This window comes from Diceros bicornis, chromosome 5, assembly GCF_020826845.1.
Source record: "Diceros bicornis minor isolate mBicDic1 chromosome 5, mDicBic1.mat.cur, whole genome shotgun sequence".
In the NCBI taxonomy this organism is placed as follows: domain Eukaryota; kingdom Metazoa; phylum Chordata; class Mammalia; order Perissodactyla; family Rhinocerotidae; genus Diceros; species Diceros bicornis.
Window position 1 is genome coordinate 14320835 of NC_080744.1, and position 22112 is coordinate 14342946.

Genomic DNA, 22112 nt, shown 5'->3' on the forward strand with positions numbered 1-22112 from the left:
AAGCCTTACTGAAAGTGTCATTGCAGAAAGCTAATGAAAAATTAAGATATAAGAGGTACCTAAAAGAAAAGACAATACAAAAGTCCATTAAGTTAAGGCCTTTACAGACACCACCATATCTACTTTCAAAGGAGGGCCTGATATGGGCCCCTCCCAGAGTTAACGAGACTCTGAGAGATTTTCTGGCAAACTGCTACGTTACTCCCTTAAACAGTCAGGAGGAAACTAAAATTAAAAATTAATGCAACTGTTTGGGGCCAGCCCGGTGGCGCAAGCGGTTAAGTGCGCGCGCTCCGCTGCGGCGGCCTGGGGTTCGCTGGTTCGGATCCCGGGCGCGCACCGACGCACTGCTTGGCAAGCCATGCTGTGGCGGCGTCCCATATAAAGTGGAGGAAGATGGGCACAGATGTTAGCCCAGGGCCGTCTTCCTCAGCAAAAAAAAGAGGAGGATTGGCGGATGTTAGCACAGGGCTGATCTCCTCACCAAAAAAAAAAAATTAATGCAACTGTTTAATACTGCCAGAAATATTTACTGTTTGTCCCGGCTGAAACCTGACAAGATATTTGAAAGGATTTAGTAACCTGTGATGAGAAATTTGGCCACATTGGAAGCTGATATTCGTAGCCTGATGGGAACTTTTTTTATAGGCCTTCGTCCATAAATTAGAATAAAACTATGTACTCAGAGGGAAAGAAGCAAATTCGGGATGATGTAGCTGGACAGGTAAACCAACCTATGATGTCATTTAAGTTACAATTTAATTTGTGAGGAATTGAGAGCCACTGTCTTTATCTTACAAATCTTTGCAAAACTGGAAATGCACGTTTAGAGGCAGTTCAGATTCCCCTCATTCCCTTCCACCCATCTCCCAAACCTCCCCCATTTATCTCAAAAGGCTTGTACCCTCTCACCCAACTGTTATCTAGATCATCACCAATTTTTTTTTTAATAATTTTATTTATTTATTTTTCCCCCAAAGCCCCAGTAGATAGTTGTATGTCATAACTGCACATCCTTCTAGTTGCTGTATGTGGGACGCAGCCTCAGCATGGCTGGAGAAGCGGTGCATCGGTGCGCACCCGGGATCCGAACCTGGGTCGCCAGTAGCGGAGCGCGCGCACTTAACCACTAAGCCACGGGGCCGGCCCGATCATCACCAATTTCTAACACTGAAGGAAAAAAAGCGAAAAAAGAGGCAAACGACCACAGAAGCACCCTTGCCCAAAATCTAGCCTCTTAAGTGTCTTCTCCAGAAATATTAGTAGAAAAAGCGTTAGCCATCTAAGCAGATAACCTTAATTTATTCCACTTGCCAGAAACAAAATTTGAATCCAATTATTCTTTCATAACTAGTGGGTTTGTATTACTGTACCTGATTCATAGCAGTAATTTTAGAACCATAGCTACGGGGTCTCTATGTACGTGTGTCTATAAATATGTATGTATGTTGTAAACATGTGATATTTTTCGACCTCTGGATGGTATAATTTCTAAAAGACTTCTATTTAATTGACTTAAAGTAAGTCCTTATATAAAGTATTTCTAAATATAACAGAAACTAACCCAATTGTTTTTCAAGTTAACATGATAAAATTTTTGTTATACCTAGGTTTACTAAAAGTCAAACAAATTCATGTTATCTCTGTCACAAAATCGGGCAGCAAAAAACTGATGGCTGACTTCGTCTAATGTCTCATGAAGTTTTTGCGGGTAATCTAAACATAATTATTGGGAATAAGTGAACTAAATAGATGTAAGTAAAATAAAAAGGTTTTTAGATGAACTTTTTAACAATAATTGTGTGTTCTGGGATATGTACTTAAAAATAGCTTCCAAAATCTCTTTGGTAACTTGAAACCTTAGAGTTTTACTAAGTGAAATTAAATGATGGAAAATCCATTGAATATCTAGATCATTTTCAACTAGGATAAAATACTGAAACATTAATTGCTAAACAAGTCTAAGTTTACCTACTTTTGGCTTCTTATTACAGAAAAACTAAAAGATGTTTGGATCTATTAGCAAACATGTCTTGTGCCACATTAAAAAACAATTATGCGGGCTGGCCTGGTGGTGCAAGCGGTTAAGTGCGCGCGCTCCGCTGCGGCGGCCCGGGGTTCGCTGGTTCGGATCCCGGGCGCGCACAGACGCACTGCTTGGTAAGCCATGCTGTGGCGGCGTCCCATATAAAGTGGAGGAAGATAGGCACAGATGTTAGCCCAGGGCCGTCTTCCTCAGCAAAAAAAGAGGAGGATTGGCGGATGTTAGCTCAGGGCTGATCTCCTCACAAAAAAAAAAAAACAAAAAAAACAATTATGCTATGAGAAAATGTTATGTTTTCAGTAAAAGGTATAAGGAATGAAGATATTTTTGTTAAGAAAGTAAATTTGTCCTAAAGTAAAATTGTTTATAGGAAAGAAGAAAGGACAAATTCTGAATGCAAAAAAAAAAGTTATAGAAGGTTTGTGGAAGAGGAACTCTGAGAAAAGAGTTTACGCATGGTCAACCTGGCTAAGATTGGAGTGAATTTTAATTAAATGAGTTGTAATATCAAAAGTATACTGGGGCAAAATCAGAATTTGGTTCTTCTCTTTATTAAAGGAAAAAGTCTTCTCAGATTACTGGTCTGCTCTTAAAAAGAAATTATAAACAAAGTTTCTTTACCTTTAATGTTATCTGCCTAGGAAACAGACTCTGTGTTTCATCTTTCTCAATTACTTAGAAAAGCTGAGTCTTTTCTGTTAAAAGAGCTAAGGTTTTGCGGCTATGCAACCTTTTATATTGTCTTTGAAATCTTTTTGTCACTTTGGTTAGATAATTAAATATTAAGTTTCATAATGATCTGTGATCCTATTTAGGCAAATGTTTTAAACAAACTTTTTGACAAACTTCCCAAAATCAGATTCTAAATGATGTCTTTTTTGACCTCTAACTTTGGCATTTTTCAGAGGATCCCCAAAACATCTCAAAAGATTTGTTCTTTCTCCTTATAAAAAGAGAGATATGAAGTTAATTAGGCTTATCTGATACATTAAATTACATAGGAAGCATTGTTAAATAAGAAATAAACGTTAAGCCTTCTTTATGATATGTCTTTATATAAGAGTTACAGAAATTATGTGAAATTCCTGGAAATCTAATATGTCCTGGTATAAAATGTTGTCTGTCATCAAAATTGAGGCTCACACTAAATATTAGGAAAGTGCCTTAGCTGAATTTCAAACAAAGGCAGCAACTACAGAATCTATAAAGGTTATGACACGTGGATGAAGTCCATTCTGCTTCTGCAAAAAAAACTAACCCCTCACCGCCAGACGTTTGCCATCCTGATGTCCTTGTAACACTGCAACAGTCTGCTCCTGAATCAGAAGAATTAAGACGGGTAAACAGTGGCTGTAAATTAAATGAACAGTCAGGGCCATCGGAAATCCAAGATGGCCACTTGGCTCTTCTCAGCTCCCTGGCAAACCCCATTTTTCATTTCTTTTTTTTTAAACACTAAGCTATGGCCTACACTGCTATATATATATTTTTTTTTTGCTGGGAAAGATTCGCCCTGAGCTGACATCTGTTGCCAATCTTCCTCTCTTTTTCTTCCCCAAAGCCCCAGTACACCGTTGTATATTCTAACTGTAAGTCCTTCTAGTTCTTCTATGTGAGCCGCTGCCACAGCATGGCTACTGACAGACAAGTGGTGTGGTTCCATGCCCGGGAACCAGACCCAGGCTGCCAAACTGGAGCGTGCTGAACTTTAACCACTAGGCCATCAGGGCTGGCTCCCATTTTTCACTTTTACATTCCTTCACCCACCACGGTACATTAAGAAAAACCACTTCTGTCCCCAGAAGCCTCAAACTCCTTCCTTTGGGTCCTTTAAGCACCTGCAGCCAAATTTCATTCAACTGTTACTTAGTATGGATTATCATTATATTGTTATTGTATGTATGGTTTCCGGATGGGTTAAAGCCCTCCCTTGACACAAAGCTGATGCCCTCACAATGACAACAAAACTGTTAGAAAATGTATTCCCTTCTTGGGGTGTACCTTTCACAGTCTCCAGTGATCAAGGCACCCACTTGACTGGGCAAATCATACAAAACAAAACAAAAACCCTTAACAAAAACCCTTCAAACTTCTTGCAATTATCACTGTTCCTATCATTCTCAATCATCAGGCAAAGTTGAGAAAACTAATGGAAAAACTGGATTCAAGCAGAGGAAATAATAAATTACATGGGACTACATGAACTGAGGAAGATGCTCTAATGTTCTGTTTTTCTAAATTAAAAAAAATCTTTTCTCTTAAGCTATCAACAATTTGGTAAGAGATACTTTTGTGAACGAAAATGAAACATTTACTTTTTCTCCCTACCTGATCCTTCCAGAATTCAGAAACTCTCAGTGAGTATTCTTATTTTCACTTGTATACATAATCAGGCCAAGTTTTTAACATAAACTAGTTTTACTGTGATTATCTTTGGTAATCTTTGAAAGCCCAGAAATAAAACCACACATATACGGACAGCTAATTTTCGACAAAGGTGCTAAGAACATGCAATGGAGAAAGGAAAGTCTCTTCAATAAATGGTGTTGGGAAAACTGGACAGCCACATGCAAAAGAATGAAAGTGGACCATGTGCTATCGCCATTCACAAAAATTAACTCAAAATGGATCAAAGACCTGAAGGTGAGACCTGAAACTATAACACTCATAGAAGAAAATATAGGCAACACACTATTTGACATTGGTTTTAAAAGAATCTTTTCGGATGACATGCCTACCCAGACTAGGGAAACTAAAGAAAAAATAAACAAGTGGGACTTTATCAGATTAAAGAGCTTTTATAAGACAAATGAAACCAGAATCAAGATGAACAGACAACCAACCAGCTGGGAGAGAATATTTGCAAAACATACATCTGACAAGGGGTTGATCTCCATAATATATAAAGAACTCACACAATTGAACAACAAAAAATCAAACCACCCGATCAAAAAACGGGCAGAGGAAATGAACAGACACTTCTCCAAGGAAGATATACAGATGGCCAATAGGCACATGAAAAGATGCTCAACATCACTAATCATCAGGGAAATGCAAATCAAAACAACACTAAGATATAACCTCACGCCTGTTAGAATGGCTATAATCACCAAGACAAAAAACCAACAAATGTTGGAGAGGATGTGGAGAAACAGGAACCCTCATACACAGCTGGTGGGAATGCAAATTGGTGCAGCCTCTATGGAAAACGGTATGGAGATTCCTCAAAGAATTAAAAATAGAGATGCCTATGATCCAGCCATCCCACTACTGGGAATCTATCCAACGCACCTGAAATCAATAATCCAAAGAGGCTTATGCACCCCTATGTTCATTGCAGCATTATTCACCATAGCCAAGAAGCGGAAGCAACCTAAGTGTCCCTCAACTGACGATTGGATTAAGAAAATGTGGTATATATATACAATGGAATACTACTCAGCCATAAAAAAAGACAAAATCATCCCATTTGCAACAACATGGATGGGCCTGGAGCGTATTATGTTAAGTGAAATAAGCCAGAAAGAGAAAGACAAACACTGTATGATCTCACTCATATGTGGAATATAAACCAACACATGGACAGAGAAAACTGGACTGTGGTTACCAGGGGCAGTGGGGGTGAGGGGTGGGCACAAGGGGTGAAGGGAGTCATATATATGGTGATGGACAAACAAAATTGTACAACCCAAAATTTCACAATGTTAGAAACCATTAAAACATCAATAAAAAAAAAAAAAAAAACATTTATCCAAATCTCCACAAGCGTACTCTCCTGGACCCTGGACCTTCCCAAAGAGCAGAAAAATTAACAACAACACATCAAGAGATTTTCAGATCTCATTGGAATGATTCATGGAGGTGGGAACAAGAATATGCCTTGTTTAAGGAGAAGAATTTCAGACTATTGAATAGGTTTCTAGATCCAACGCCTCACATAAATGCAACAACAAACTCTTAAGACCAGAAATGAGTTTTGCTCAGAATGATGCCATTGCTGGATAAAAATGAACACTTTGGGAAACATTTTATCACTATAATATAGTCAGAAATAAAATTTAGCTTCTTAATCAAAAAAAAAAACAAAACTTTTTTTTAAATGAGGGCAATTGTAGAGAGAAAAAATTATGTTTGCACCTTTGTAGATAACAGATTCTAGTCCTGTTAATTGTCTTTGAGGTTTTCTTGCACACCTATAGACTGGACTCTCCTGGCCTAAGGTATTGCTTTTGGTCTCATTGACTGTTTGCAATAACCTCTTTGGAAAACATGAACTGACTCCACATGGGATGGTCATTGGCAGATCAGTGTCTGTTGGTATATAATCTTCTGCTGATCCCTTGTTGTCTTATGCTAATACGACCAGCTACTGTAAGTCTCTAATGTCTTATGCTTGTGTCTATCAATAACAGGTTAAAGGAGCTTTCCCAGATTCCAATTTAAAGGATCCTATCAGTCATGGTCTAGAGCCTGGTATTCTGGAAGCATCATCAGAGAAAGACAGCCTTTGAGCCCCACCGAAAAGGATCTTACCAAGTGCTCCCAACCACTGACACTGCTGCAGAACTAGATGGCACTGAACTTTGGAGATACAACTCATAGCTAAAGAAGGCTCCACCTGGCATCTGGTCCCGTACAAACGCTGGAGACCTGCAAATCAAATTGCCTAGGAACAGAAGCAGCCAACATCTGAGGCAGACAGCTCTCCCAAGATGGCCAGATCAGGCCTGTACACCTTTTACCTGCTCTTGCTTCTTATTTTCTCTCTTTCTTGTAGAGACAATAACCTTATCCACATCTCCCAATCTATTACAAAAGGTGGAAATCTTTCTGACTATTGGGTTTGTCATCAGAAGCCCCATTCTGTACACGAATCTAGAGAATGCTTTAGCACATTTAACTACCAATCTCTCCACCATTCCTCCCCTAATTCATTGCACTAAGTGTCTAGAATTTCTTGCCTAACCAATCAAACTTCCAGAGATTTAAGAGGTAACATTTGTATTTGTTGTAAATACCTCTTGTTTTACTTGGATAAACACCTCTGGGAAAGTAGAGACAGAACCCTACAGAATTCTGGCACAAGCCAACAGTTAAATGCAATGGCCACTGACATCCCATGGGTCTTCGATCTCTTTCGCTAGGTGCCCTCAGGCACTGACTCCTGGTTCAGGTCTCTTCTCCAGTTTGGACTCAGCAGTTTGTTTGTTATTACAGGAATTCTAGTTGTTGTAAAACATTTTCCCCCTCTGCACAGCTCAACGTTATAAAAACACCACCTGGATAATGGTTGTTCAGCACTTTGAAATGATTACTAAGGCTTCACCTGAAACTTCACATGAGCAACTTAAAGGAACTGCAAAAGATGTTTACCCTTAAAACGACTTGACGGTAGAGCCTTCCTCTGTTCTCGTGCTCTTGTTGCTCCAGTGCCGCCTACAGGTTTCTAAGGAAACCAATTTCTCCCCTACATGGGACAGGACATACTGGGAATAAGCCTTCCTGGTGACAAGGGACCAAAGATGTTTTGATGGCTGATCAGCAATCCTTCCCAATAGTCGATCAGCAATGCTTTCCAGTGTTTGATCAGCAATGCTTTCGGAGAAAGATCTTGATCAAAAGGCAGAAATGTGAAAGATGACATGACGGGAACAATATTAAAATAGAGCCAGAGCAGCCATTTCTGAGCAATTGCCTTGCACATTTTGTTTTCTTTATCTTCTAAACCGGAGCAATTCGCCAACATTCCAAGAAGTCAATAAGGACAAGAATATCTTGTTTGTAAGGTCTCATAAAACTGGACTTTGCTGATGTCCGAATCACTAACCAATGAGGTATGTCTTGCCTTTTGCCCGATGACCGAATCTCAGGCCAATCTATGAAGCACAAACCGAGCCATACCTCATCTAGCACCAATGAACTCTTCCTTAGTACAACTTACCTCATCTTCCTCCCTTTTCTCCGTAAAATCCCTAGCCCCTCTCTTGTAACTGGAGCACATTTGAGTTTCTACTGGACTCTACGTCTCCCAAATTGCAATTCTTGAGACCTCAAATAAACTTTTTGCTTCTCTTGCAGTTTATGCTTCTCATTTGTTGACACTGGAGAGACGGGGATAACGTCCACCTCGCGCAGAAGTTATAAGGATTAAGTGAAAATGAGCCTGTAAACGCTCGCACATAGCTGCTATTAGCTAACCAAAGGGCAGCCGCCAAGAGGCCGAGAAGAGACTGAAGCCGGCGTCACCTGGCTTCTAGCTATCTAAGGACAGCCTCTCGGGGACACGCCCTCCTTCTCTCCTTTGCAAACGCGAAGCTGGCATATCGCCCCTGGAAACCCGCGGCGGCCCAGAGTGGGCGGCGCAGCCAGCGGAGGGGTCGGTGAGAGGCCCCCGGCGGCAGAGGCGACCGCCCGTTGCCCCCAAGCCGGCGTCTCTGGGCAGAAGCGGTGACACCGTGAGGAGGAGCCCCGAAACGCCCCTCCGGCGGGCGGCCTGTTCGGAGGAAGGCCGGACAGGCCAAAAGGGCAGCCGGCGGACAGGCGGCGAGGAGGCTGGGCTCCCCCGGCCTCGGCCTCGGCGCCGCTGCTCCCCTGGGCGGCCCCCTACCTGCAGCGCCGATTCCCTGAACACCGCGGCCGCCGCAGCCCCCGAGTTTGCGACTGCTTCTCCCCCTTCCGCACGGCTCCCTGGCTCCCGGTCCATCGCTGTCGCCGCCACAGGGCTGCTGGCGCTGGCGAGATAGAACGTAATGGCCGATAAGCTCACTTCCATCCTCCGCCTCCCCGCCCCGTCGCGGACCGAGCCCACTGTCGGGAACTGGGACTCACCGGCAGGGCCCGCCCCGCGCCGCGCCCGGCCACGCCAAGGCGGGAGGGACGCGCAGCCCTGGGGGCGGGGCCGGCCCGGCTGCCCGCGGCCTGGGAGGCGCAACCACCCACTCCCGCGGGGCGGGGCCGGAGCGCGCGGAGCCGCAGCGTGGCACCACCCGTGACGTCACGCCTCGTACCTGCGCCCAGAACTTGCCTTCGCGGTCTCGCCACAGCCACTCGCCAGCTGCATCCTGGGCAATCACCCTCCTAGACCTTGGTTACTGCACTTGTAAAACGAGAATAGCTGCGTACTGTGCTTCAAAGGCTTGTGATGACATGTGGTTGCTGAAAATATGTTTTAAAATGTATGGCTCAGGTTACATATTCCATTTCTAACATGGATGACAGTTTAGGCAAAATACCCTTGAAATAAGAGCCTCAAAGGTTAATTTTGCTTACACTTGTCTGAAATACTTTGAGGTATCTCTGAAGAACTAAGTGAGACCTCAAGGAGAGCAAAGGGCAGCGGCAAGCTTCCATTTCGACAAATGTGAAGAATAATTTATCATCTATGTTTTAAGGGTGTGTGTGCGCGCACGCGCATACCAGATTATTCCCATTTTTCCCAATGTTCGATCAAATTAGAAAGTCATGATTGCAATGATTACTGCATTACTTGAACAAACTAGATGGAGCATTTCCAGGTAAATGGTATTCTGTTGTAGTTTTAGTATGAAACTTTTCACGAATTGTGGAGGTCAAAAGTAAAATAACATTATTTTGGCCAGGGCGGGGGGGGGGGGGGGTTTCATTTGATACTTTAAATTCCGTTTTCATGCAAGTCAAACTTCAGAAATGCTCCCCAAAGTTATGGCCTAGTACATCTGTTATTCAGCATGGCACCAGCAGGCCCAACACCCCTACAACTTTAAATATTCCTTTCTCTCCTGTGCAAAAAGTCCTTTTCCCTTACTCAATCTTCCTGTACACTTTCTATCCTGCATATAACTATGACAACCTAAAAACCAAATCAGGGCCTGAAAAACAAAAGTTGATCATTTGAAAACCATCTACATTTAAAAAATTGGTTGGAAATTCATAAGCTATAGTCCAGTAATAAAATCAAATTAGCTTGTTGCTGAGGAAAACAAATTTTAGTAACATTATCTGATGCTGTCTAGTGGCATTAGCATGCATGGGGTTGAGACAGTCCAAAACAACAAAAACAAATTCTGCAATAAATTGGAAAGAAAAATAAAGAGCCAATTGTTAAAGACTTTCATAAACAAAGACAGTTCTAACATTACATGTATTCAAAATCCCTTTCCTCTTACTGACAAGAAGGGTAACAATCTTTATTATTAAAAATTTGTGGAGTGTTTATAAATGCATGATTTTATTTTGAAAACTGGCAATTAAACATCAAATTACAATTTTCACTGCTGAAGCAGAACTTATTTTCATGGTTAACAAGTATATTTCTTAGTTTACTGAAAATTCAAAATGCAAGTCACATTCCAACATGAACTAGAAGTATTTCCTCAGAAGAGTTTTTACCACAAATATGCAACTGAAGAGCAGTCTATTACAAATGAACAACTCATAGCAACAGAAAAGCATAGAAATTCTAATGGTTTCATTTTGAGGATTTACATTTTTGTCATTACTTCTGGACTGTCATAGCTCAACTAAAAGTGGGCAACAAAGCAATATGCCAAATCTTTCGCTCTTTCACTTTGTAGTATAAATTGTATTGTCACTATGACAAAAAATAAATCCAGGTATTATTATAATTTATCTACTTGAAAACATAACTGTAGTCTAAATTTATCATTTAATGATCCATAGAGAGCTAAGAAGGTAAATTTGGATCCACCTATTTCTGTGAAAGGCTGGGAAAACAAAGCTGAATAAAATTCGATAAACAGGAATGTCCATCAAATAAAAAACAAGACTTTCTTATGGTTTTAACATAGCTACATATATATATTTTAGTCGAGAGTCTTTTTAAGGTTATCCCATCCCTCAATATATTTTCATCATCAATGATGCACAAGGAAAAATAAGGTGGTAAAAATTAAAATACACTTTAGGTTGATTTTAATCATGAAGATAAAGAAATTGTTAAATCGCAGTAGTGGCTTCACTTATGGAACCTGATATACCAGGTGCAGTGCTAAGGGCTTTCCTTATATTAACTCTTCCTCACAACTCTGAGGTACTAGTATAATTACCAACATTTTACAGATGAGGAAACAAAAGCTCAGAGAGGTTAAGTAACTTGCTGAAGGACACAGCTGGTAAGCAAGCAGCAGAGCAAAGATTCAAACCTAGGCAATCTGATTCCATGGCCTACACTCTTAGCCAGTCTCCCCTCTGAGAATGAAAATGTCAGAAAATAGGCTATTAGGAGGGCAGAAAATTCCTAGACCAAAGGTGAGTGTGGTATTTGGAAAGATTTGGATGGACATTACTCAAGTGCATCTTTTTTGAAGTCTCTTATAAAATACAGCCATTTGTAAGCTTTAAGGCCCTATATGTAAGAAACAAATGAAAATACCAAGTGAACTTGTTTTATTTGATGCTATGTGAACACAGTGGTTTTAATGGAAATTTGGTCAGATTTTTTATAATTTTATTTATTTATTTATTTTTCCCCCAAAGCCCCAGTAGATAGTTGTATGTCATAGTTGCACATTCTTCTAGTTGCTGTATGTGGGACGTGGCCTCAGCATGGCCGGAGAAGCGGTGCGTCTGTGCGCACCCGGGATCCGAACCCCGGCCGCCTGCATCGGAACGCACGCCCTTAACCGCTAAGCCACGGGGCCGGCCCTGGTCAGATTTTTTTATGTCATGAGAATATACTATTGATATTCAACTACCAGAATTTTTTATATGGCATTAGTCATATAATATTAGTTTCTTTGTACGCGATGCCTAAATGCAGTAATCTCAAGTTGAAGAGCTGTACACCTTAATCTGAATGTCTGTAGAATCCTAGGAGTCTTCTGATAATAATCCAAAAAACAAGTATAAAGATATAATAAGGATTGCCACAATTAAGGATGCCTTTCCTCTCAGGGAAAAATGATCCATTGTTTCTTTTAACACAATAAGAGGAAATTGCAGAAAATCAAGGGATGCACGTCAACTGCAGGGTCTCACACTCCCTGTGTTTCCCATCAAATGCAGTGTCAGGAAACAGGCGGATATTTCTTGCACTTCTGCCAGAAACGAAATTCTGAACCCTTTGACTGATTTCCCAAAGTCAGAAATTACAGGCCCATGAATATAACCAATAACAACTCTTACCTCTTTTGGGTCAGTGAGGAGCACATTTCCCTCATTTTATAATAAAATCATAAAAAGCAAGCAAGCATGATTCCTAAATGATGCAGATATGCACACATTACATGTTCTCCTCACTTGATGCAGATATAGGACCTTTTTCTGGAAAGAGGCTCACAGAACTTTGGCATAAACAAAGAAGAGACCACTGAGGCCAGCCCAGTGGCATAGTGGTTAAGTTCGCACACTCCACTTGCACAGCCTGGAGTTCGCAGGTTCAGATCCCCGGTGCAGACCTACACACTACTCATCAAGTCATGCTGTGGGGGCAACCCACACACAAAATAGAGGAAGATCAGCACAGATGTTGGCTCAGAGCCACTCCTCCTCAAGAAAAAAGAGGAAGATTGGTGTCGGATGTTAGCTCAGGGCGATCTTCCTCACCAAAAAAAAAAAAAAAGAACAAGAGACCACAGTCACAGGATATTGCTTCCTTTCGCTTCCCATAAGAAGGAAAAGCCTTTATGCAGCTGTGTCACAGGAGTCTCAGGCCCCAAGTAGGGGATTTTCTTAGTGTCAAGCTCATCTGAATTATTCCTTTTATAAGGAGCTACTGCTGTGCAACTTCTTGACTGTTTTTCCATTTATGATCCAACTGGTACTGAGAAGAGCATTATTTTAGGCTAATGAGAGAAACTTTTAAGCCAAGTGAAGCTAAAAGATATAACATGCTCTTCAAATGATGTTTTCAAATGAAGAGAGAGAAAAGTAATGAAAGAATAGCATAGACGTGCAAAAGTCAAAAGAACTTGTGTGGCACATTAATATTATCAAAGGAAATGTGCCATAATTACCAGCTTACAAGGTATATTTTCACTTTACAAGTACCCAAAAATTACCTTCTACTCAATATGCTCGTATTACAGAGAAGAGGTCAGCCGAGAGGGATCGGGCCTAGAGTACTCAACACTGAGCACAAGTAAATTGTTACCTACCCCTAATGGCAAAGTTTCACATCACCTCAGTTAACTACTTGACAAAAATAACGAGCCACAGACTACATAACTGATCTAGCAGTAAAATTCACATTAATCCCCCAACATTTGAGATGTAAATTCATCGTTCCTGTAACTTATGGCTCAAAACCAAAACAGGTATTAGGTTCAACCTTGATAGTTTAATGTTCAGAACATGGTGACTGGAATTTAGAGCAGAACTTTGAAGATGACTCAGTGTCTAATCCAGTGAATGCCAGCAATGAACAGAATCATCTAGATTTGAGCTGTGGTGACAGCTTTCCAGTTTTGGATATGATTACTTACGTGGCTTTATTAATAATTATTGTTAAGTTTTAAGGAAGACTAAAATTTACTTACATTTACTTGTTATTGAGCCATGGTTCTCACTGACATAGTTTTTATTAGAGCTTATTCAAATTCCCTGGTTGCTCTCTGTATTCAAATAGTAAAATACTTGCTTTTACTGCATACACAAGCATCTAGTTGAAATTCTTTCACGTTTGTTTTAAACACTGTTCCATTTTTTACTGAAATATTTGTTTATAGGCACTAGAGCTACCTGTAAAAGAAATCCATTCAACTTTATTTTATATTATGGTTTACTTTTTAGACACCCTACATTCACTGACATAAGGTATTCATATTATAGTAATTTTACCTACATTACTATGCATGATGAGACTTTAGCCATAGTAAATTTCCTGGTTTTGTTGTCTTCTCTGTATCAGTATTTATTGATAACATTACATTCCCTTTTAGGTATGTGACAGTATACTTCTATTCAAGGTTAGTAAATATTGCTGCATATCAGAACTTAGCACATCTCACATTATAATGTACTATAATTATTTGAACAAAATAATGGTTTATGTAACACACTTTAAAATCACTCTTACTACATGATGAAAAGTACTTAATTTTTTCCAAAAACCTCCTCCATAAAATTGCAATGCACTGTGTATATGTACACCTTATATCTTATATGCCAGTAAATATGATACTTCCTGGAGAACATTGACATCCATCACATTAAATTGTTGATTTGCCCTTTCTTGGTATTGTAGTTTGTTGATAATTAATTTCTGAGTTTGTTTTTGTTTTCTAATTACATAAGCATTGTAAGCCTAAGGAATTATACCTAGTTTTATGTTTGTACATATTTAAGTAACATAATAAAATTCAGGAAGAATCCAATGTTGTACAATATTAGATCTAGCTAGTGGTCTAAGTTGGGAATATAACAGATAACAAAAAGCTAAGGAACCAATTTTAACAACAGTGAAAATAAAAGGAAATTTGTTCAAATTATTAAAGGATTTGATTTTAGTATATAGTACTTATGCTGTCAAAAAGCAGTACCTTGATAAAAACTGTGAGAACTGAAGGATAGCTTTTGTAACTAAAGATGCCAGGTTGAGGAATTAATGGAATCAGAATTTTAGACAGCATCTCCAATTCCCTCATTTTACGTAAGAGCAAGGAGAAACGGAAGCTGAACTAGGTGTTCTGGACCTTTAGTTGTCCTCTGCCATTGTTATTTTTGCTTCTGAAAAATATAATTTGCATCAGACACAAAAATACTTAAAACAATGCCTGAAGCCATAAAGTCTGGCCAGGTGTCTCACTTTCTTTTTTGGTCAAAATGCACAAGTGGTACCCTGAGGATAGAAATCACAAAAATGCATGCCCAGAAAAGGTGGTATGCATCAGTTTAATTAGAAACTAATTTGGAGAACAATATTTTCTCTATTGTCAAATTTCTATACCTGGACCTTGCAATGACATTTCTGCAAAACACAAGATATGTCATTTTTACAGGGTATACAATGTTCTATAGGGATATTCTAGTTTTTAGCTGGTGAAAATAATTTAGTGGGATATAAAATCTTTGCCCAAGTAAACAAGAAAATCAGTTGCATTCTTTATGTAATTATTTTTTAAAGACACTTTGGCTTATAAGATCTTTTTAAAACACCTGAGTCATAAAAAATTAATACTATAAAAACTAGCTATTTCTTTCACTCTCTCCCACTAAATCAATCCTTTGCTGAAGATCAGTTCATCCTAGTTCAAAATACACTGCTCCAACATATCTGTGATCTTCATGATGTCAATAATGAATAGGTATAATAATTATTCTAGTACTTTTAATTAATTCTATAAATTATTTAAAAGCCATTATTCTAAATGAACTGTGCAACAATCCAAAGTAACCAACCAGATCAACCTTGTCATGGTCTTATTATTTTTAATGTGTAATAGTGACAGCCTACTATTTGCAATTATCCCATTGCAAATAGGAGGTCTATACATTAGGAGGTCTATACATTAGTTATTATAATCAAAGTATAACAATATCTTCAAGAAGATTTTTGATATGTAAGAAATATAACAAAATTCGCTTTTCAAAAAAATCAAATATTGCCATTAAGGCTTCAAAAATGGGGTAAAAAAAATGCAAGTTATATATAAAACATCATATTGTCAATTGTAACCAAATTCACAATTTCAATTTAAATGGCAGAGCTAAGATTGTCTATGGCAAAATTATCTTAATTATTCTAAGTTAAACAAAAATTTCTAATACTAATGGTTAAGTTACTCTACCATATTTCCCATTAACGGTATACCTCTAGGAATAGTTTTAAATGACAAGTAGCTATTGGCTTTTCTGTGTGCCTTTTAAAGTGATACACTGATAATTTTAAACCATAAAGAAAGTTAGCAACCCCTTAACTTATAATGACTTTGAAGTTTATTTTACAGCTCTTTTATTGAGACATCACGTAACTACTGACCAGGACTGTTTACAAATATAATGCTTGGCCTCGGAGACAATTAAAAACTTTTAAGTACTAAAATTTTACATCATGATTTGTTTAACTTAAGAAGTGTTATAACAGTGAAAACTAACAGAAGAAAATCTAAGGCAAAAATGTAATGATTTCCACCAAAACCACATATTCCTCCCTTATATCAAAGGGAGGGAGAGAAGAAGGAAAGAAGAAAAAAGAAAAGGAAGGGGGAACAAAGACTCTTGAAGAGAAAGAAAGAGGGCAAGACAGGCAAGAAAAATACTTTTTTTCCCGTTTGCAAAAAGGAGGGAAACTCTGAGGTCTCAGCAAATAATGTAATCAACCAAGTCTGTTTATATTAAGGCATCTTCTTTACATATTATTGAATCCCATCATGCCTTTCATATTGCCAGCAGCACCCTGTTGAAACTGCCTCATCATTGACTGAAGTCCTGCCATACCACCTGGAGTGAAAGGAGAGTAAAATCAGATCATTATTAAGTAGAACTTGAAACATTTGTTACTTTTGCCTAATAAATACTTTAACTTCTAAAAAGTATACTGGGTTCTGACTGCAATTTGGTCATCAGCCTTAAAGAACATACCAATTAAAATTTTGTATTATCACCAGTATCCTCATCTAGAAAAGAGAATGAATAACCTACCTTGTCAAGTTGTGAGGAATAAATGAGATAATACATGAAGAGATCTCAGAACAGAATCTATTGCACAGTAGGGAGTCAATAAATCTAAATAAAAATTTTTTTTCTGGGAAGTCCAAAAGAGTCTTATTGTAAATAGTAATCAATTTGGGGGGAGGAAGAGGAGTTATTTCATAGGACTTACCAGAAGAAAAGAATTCACCATTTATTGAACATCTACTATATGCCTAGAACTGTACTAAATGCTTTCATATATATGAATTCATTTAATTGTCACAATTTCCTGAGGAGATATTATCTGTGATTTTACAGGAGGGGAAAATGAGGTTCAGAAAGTTTAAGGAAATTTTCATAGGTTATACAGTAAAAGTGGAAACGGGTTTCAAAATCTGTTTTTTTTTTGTGAGGAGATCAGCCCTATGCTAACATCTGCCAATCCTCCTCTTTTTTTGCTGAGGAAGACTGGCCCTGGGCTAACATCTGTGCCCATCTTCCTCCACTTTATATGGGACGCCGCCACAGCATGGCTTGCCAAGCAGTGCATCGGTGCGCACCCGGGATCCGAACTGGTGAACCCCAGGCTGATGCAGCGGGACACGCGCACTTAACCGCTTGCACCACTGGGCTAGCCCCCTCAAAATCTTTATATAATTTCAAAGTCTTATCATTGAAAATATCCACATTCTACACTAGGACAAAAGGTCACCAGAACAAGCATTAGCAAAAGATGATTAAGTAGCTTGCTCAAAACTCACACAGATGGCAGCAGAGGAGTGAATAAAACCTCAGCTTATATAGTACTACTACAACCATTCAACTTAGAAATCAGATGGCCATTTCCCTCATATCACACATCTTTTGAACAGATTTTCATAATATCACAACAGAAGGCTTATTAAAACTCAACCCTTATAAATTAAACTAGGTATTAGCAACTGGCAACAATTTTGTACTTACCCATGTGATGAAGAACTCTTGGATCCATCATTTTGGCCATTTGTTGATTCAATTTTGCCATCTGCGACTGGCTCACATTCTTAGACATGTCACCACCTGAAAAAAAAGGTTTTGAGTCCATACAGAATGTAATATAATCAAGGTATCATAGAAAGTTTAAGGAATTGAGTAAATAAAAGGGAAAAAATCACCTATAATTTTATCACTCTAATACATATTTGTACATATTCCTTTCTAACTTTTATCTCAATTATATATATACTTTTGAGAAAGAACAAGTAACATTCTATATTAAGGGACATTTGAGGGACGTGCTTAAGGGCTACAATCTTTGTTAATACTTTTAGTTATACCTGTGAATGAGCCACTAAAAGCAAAACTGTACCCAGTGGTTATTAACAGTAAGCTTTAACAACAGCTGTTTAGTAGTGATATGGGAGAATGCTCAACAGAAACCTGAGTTTAAAGATATGGGTTAATCGGGAAAGAGACTTGATTCTGGTAAACAAATATGAAAGAACAAGTCTGAGAGAACCTGAAGATTTGTATATATTTAAGAAGCTATTAAAAATAATAAAAGGCTTCAGAGAACAGAAAGACAGATAATTCAACTCCATTTATCAATGACTTTCCACACACTTAGTTGACTTGCCACACACTTAGTCCAAGCTCCACAGTAAAAAAGGCAGCCCACGAAAGAGAGGAGAGCATCCTTTAGAGAACAGCTGCTGTGTTCTTAAGAGACAGGAAGCGAAAGAGATCATCAATGCAACAGCAGTGCATAAGCAGAGTTGCTCCAGCAAAATTATTTCAAAGGAATATTAACTCTGGTACTTCTCAGGAGCATTTATGAAAATGAAAATCAAAGCTGCCCCTGATTCTCTGGCTAATTTGAATAAATTATATGAATTAAGAACTATGAATGAGGGCCGGCCCCGTGGCTTAGCGGTTGAGTGCGCATGCTCCGCTGCTGGCGGCCCGGGTTCGGATCCCCGGCGTGCACCGACGCACCGCTTCTCCGGCCATGCTGAGGCCACGTCCCACATACAGCAACTAGAAGGATGTGCAGCTATGACATACAACTATCTACTGGGGCTTTGGGGGAAAAATAAATAATAAAAATAAATAAAATTATAAAAACAAAACAAAACAAAAAAACTATGAATGAAGGAGAAGATATGTTTTTATAAAACATGATAAAATCTGTGAAAAATTTCATAATTAATAAATCTGTGTAAGATGTGCATTCTATATCCATTGGTGATTTATTGTAACAGTTTGCTTCTGAGGACTTAAAACTTCTAAAAAATAGTAAGTTTGGTGTGACAAGGATGTGTGCCATACCCACTGCCCATTTCATCTTGGTTGTGCCTTTACTGAGTAATCAGTGCTTAGATAAGATCTGACTGATGGATCTGCAGCAGTTCTATCAAGAATAGTACAGGTGGGCCAGCCCCATGGCATAACGGTTAAGTGCTCGCACTCCGCTGCTGGTGGCCTGGGTTCAGATCCCGGGCGTGCACCGAGGCACCGCTTGTCAGGCCATGCTGTGGCTGCGTCCCATATAAAGTGGAGGAAGATGGGCATGGATGTTAGCCCAGGGCCAGTCTTCCTCAGCTAAAAGAGGAGGATTGGCCTGGATGTTAGCTCAGGGCTGATCTTCCTCACCAGAAAAATAAATAAATAAAATAAAATAAAAAACAGAAAACCAAAAAAGTAAAAAAAAACAAAAAGAATAGTACAGGTCATTTCAGAAAGATGTTAAACTGACATAATGTGTTTATTAATCACTATCTGAAATAGCATGTGATGTTAGGAATTACAACCAATTTTAAACATTTTTGTCTAACTTTTCTTCTTTGTCACAAAAAAGAAAATAGGATATAGCAAGCAAGGAAAATAAGGAAAGTGCCCCAGACAAAAGGTGATAAAAACGTCTGTAAATATTCATCCTTTTTAGAAAGCTGTGCAGTGGTATTGTTCATCTTTGGAACTTGCCTAATCAATATTTTTTGAAATAATATATTCACTTTAATAGTGTTTATAATATAGAAAAAAATTTAAGAGAGGGCTGGGACAGTTAATTAACTCTTTGAAAAAACAAACTTATCAATTTTTTCTTTATACAATACATGGCAAAATAAATTCCAGATGGGATTAAAAAACCTTAAAAATAAAATCAAAACAAGTAGAAGAAAATACAGGTGACTACTATAGTATCAACATGGGAAAGGCTTTTATGAGCATAGAAGAACTCAAAGGAAATGGTAAATACGCTTGACTACATTAAAAATGAAAACTCTGTTCATTAAAAAATAAAAATAAAAGGCAAATGAAAAACTGAAAAACATCTGCAGACATAAACCAAGGATTTTAAAGAGTTGTTACAAAGCAATAAGGGGAAAAAAATGGAACATACAGACCAGGAAACTAAGAGGTGATTCACAAAGGAAATTCAAACCAATAAATGTATGAAGAAATGTTAAATTTGCATAGTAATCTAAAAAAACATATATTGAAAAATCATTTGACCAGTAAATTGGAAATATTAAATTATTATAAAATTTATTCAGCACCTACTGTGTTTCTCATCAAAAGAGACAAAATCCTTGGCTTCATGGAAGACTGCACAGAAACTGAGGCAAGAACTGATACCAATATAGAAGCAGATGAATCAGCCCAAATAGCCAATGAAGAGGCATTGCACTAAACAAAGATACCCACATAACTGGAATAGCATTCAGTAGTTAAAAGTTATATTTTAAAGAATATTTGACAACATGGAAAAATAGTCATGCTGTATCAGAAGAAAGCACTAGTTGTATCAAATTTTATTTGCGATAGGACCCAAGGGATTCTCTGGCTACTAAAGGTAATGTGTATTTTGAATGTTTTTCTTATACTTTCTTATATTCTTTAAGTTTTCTTTAATATATATTATATCTTCATAAAAATAAAGTCATTAAGTATGTTTTTTTTTAACTATTAGTGTTTATTTTCTGGAATCTGAAAACAGACAAATCACCAATGACATTATAAACCCTGGAAGTACCTGAATATGTAACATGAAATTCAGCAATATATTTTCCAATACTGGCTGTACTCCCTTACTTTAATTTTTAGTTTCTCAACTTCTTTCTTCCCTTTCAGTGTGTTAACTAATGATGAGCTCGCTCTTTTTCTTACCTTTGAAAAGTCCTTTGATACCTCCCATCTTTTTTACCATCTGTGCAAACTTGGTATATTGTGTCAAAAGTTCTTGAACATCTCTCGTTGACACACCTGATCCTCTTGCTACTCTTTGGATTCTTCCTGGTTGCTTACTAAAAACCTTGGCACCATCGGTACTGTCAAGTTCTGTAGGCAAGGGTCAATTACTTTCACTTACATACAATTAACATTCATTATCAAAGCAGTTATATGCAAATATCTTACACACAGAAAAACAAATATAATGGTCAAACCACCACTAGATTTAACAAATGTTATCATCATCTGCCATGTTTCCATATGATTTTTAAAAATTAAACATGGAATATATTCAAAAGAATATTTATAATATTCATAAGCTATAAAAACAATAGAACAAATACACATGTACTCATCCTACAGTTTAAGTAAAACAGAACATTCTGAAAACCTTTGAAACCCATGTCCACCTTTTACATAACTCATATCCAACTGCTCCTCAGAGCATACACCAGAGGTATAAGGTATATTTCAAAGAACAAAAGTGCTCACCTTAGCTCTAAATAAGTATTAACCTTTAAATCATAAATTTAGGCATATAAGTAAGCAGAAGTAGGTAGGTTCTATCTATAATCAGCAGAATAATTGTTATATTTCCTATAATCAAGTAATTACTACTAGTATTTTAATCCTTTCTGTAACCTAAAGAAGGAGTTAATTCCCTCTAGTGTTTTGATAACTCTTAGAATATGAGGTGCCTTTCTTCTGGCTTTAGTTGCATATAATCTCAGGAACAGGACGGACTTTAGTCAAAATTTCTATTATGTCTGCAATCTCTCTACAACATCCCCCAAGAAGTGGTCATCTAGCCTCAGTCTTAACATCCCCAGGAGAGATGACCCACTATCTAAAATAAGGCAATCTATGCCATTCTATTATACCTGTAATTATGGAAAATCTTTTCACATATTAAAATGAAAAATGAAATATGTTTGCATGGCACTTATTCCTGTTTGCTTATGTCTCCTTGCCAGGCACAAAGAATAAGGCTTTCAAATATTTGAGAGCCACCATGACTCCTGGGAATTTTCTCTAGGTGACAAATATCCAATTCTTTTGACTGTTCCTCTTATAACATGGTTTAGAACCCCAATTATTAACCTGATTTCCTAAATACATCTTTTAATTTGTCTATGTCCTCTAAGCATATTGTCCAGAAGTGAAGTGAAATCCAGGTGAGGTTTGATTACCAATGAAATACAAATAAAGATCAAATTATCTCACAATAAACTTCACAGTCCATTAAAACCTCTAAATCCATTTCATAAATGCAGCTTTTAAGCCACAT

The 22112-nt window shown here is 38.0% G+C and overlaps 1 protein-coding gene across 4 annotated transcripts in view; it reads right to left on the reverse strand.

The window, feature by feature from the left end:
- The window catches only part of LOC131405673 (signal recognition particle subunit SRP54), a 76628-nt gene that overhangs the window by 21283 nt on the left and 33233 nt on the right, over positions 1-22112 (reverse strand). For 2 of the 4 annotated variants that reach the window (XM_058540725.1, XM_058540724.1), the window contains 3 exons: positions 20762-20932; positions 17576-17671; positions 15899-16420 (listed from right to left, as the gene is read on the reverse strand). In XM_058540725.1, the coding sequence (XP_058396708.1) occupies positions 16329-16420; positions 17576-17671; positions 20762-20932 (359 nt within the window). In that variant the 3' untranslated portion in view covers positions 15899-16328. Of the gene's footprint in view, positions 1-8651; positions 8863-15898; positions 16421-17575; positions 17672-20761; positions 20933-22112 lie in introns of those variants that run through there. The other 2 variants (XM_058540727.1, XM_058540726.1) reach the window with 2 other exon arrangements.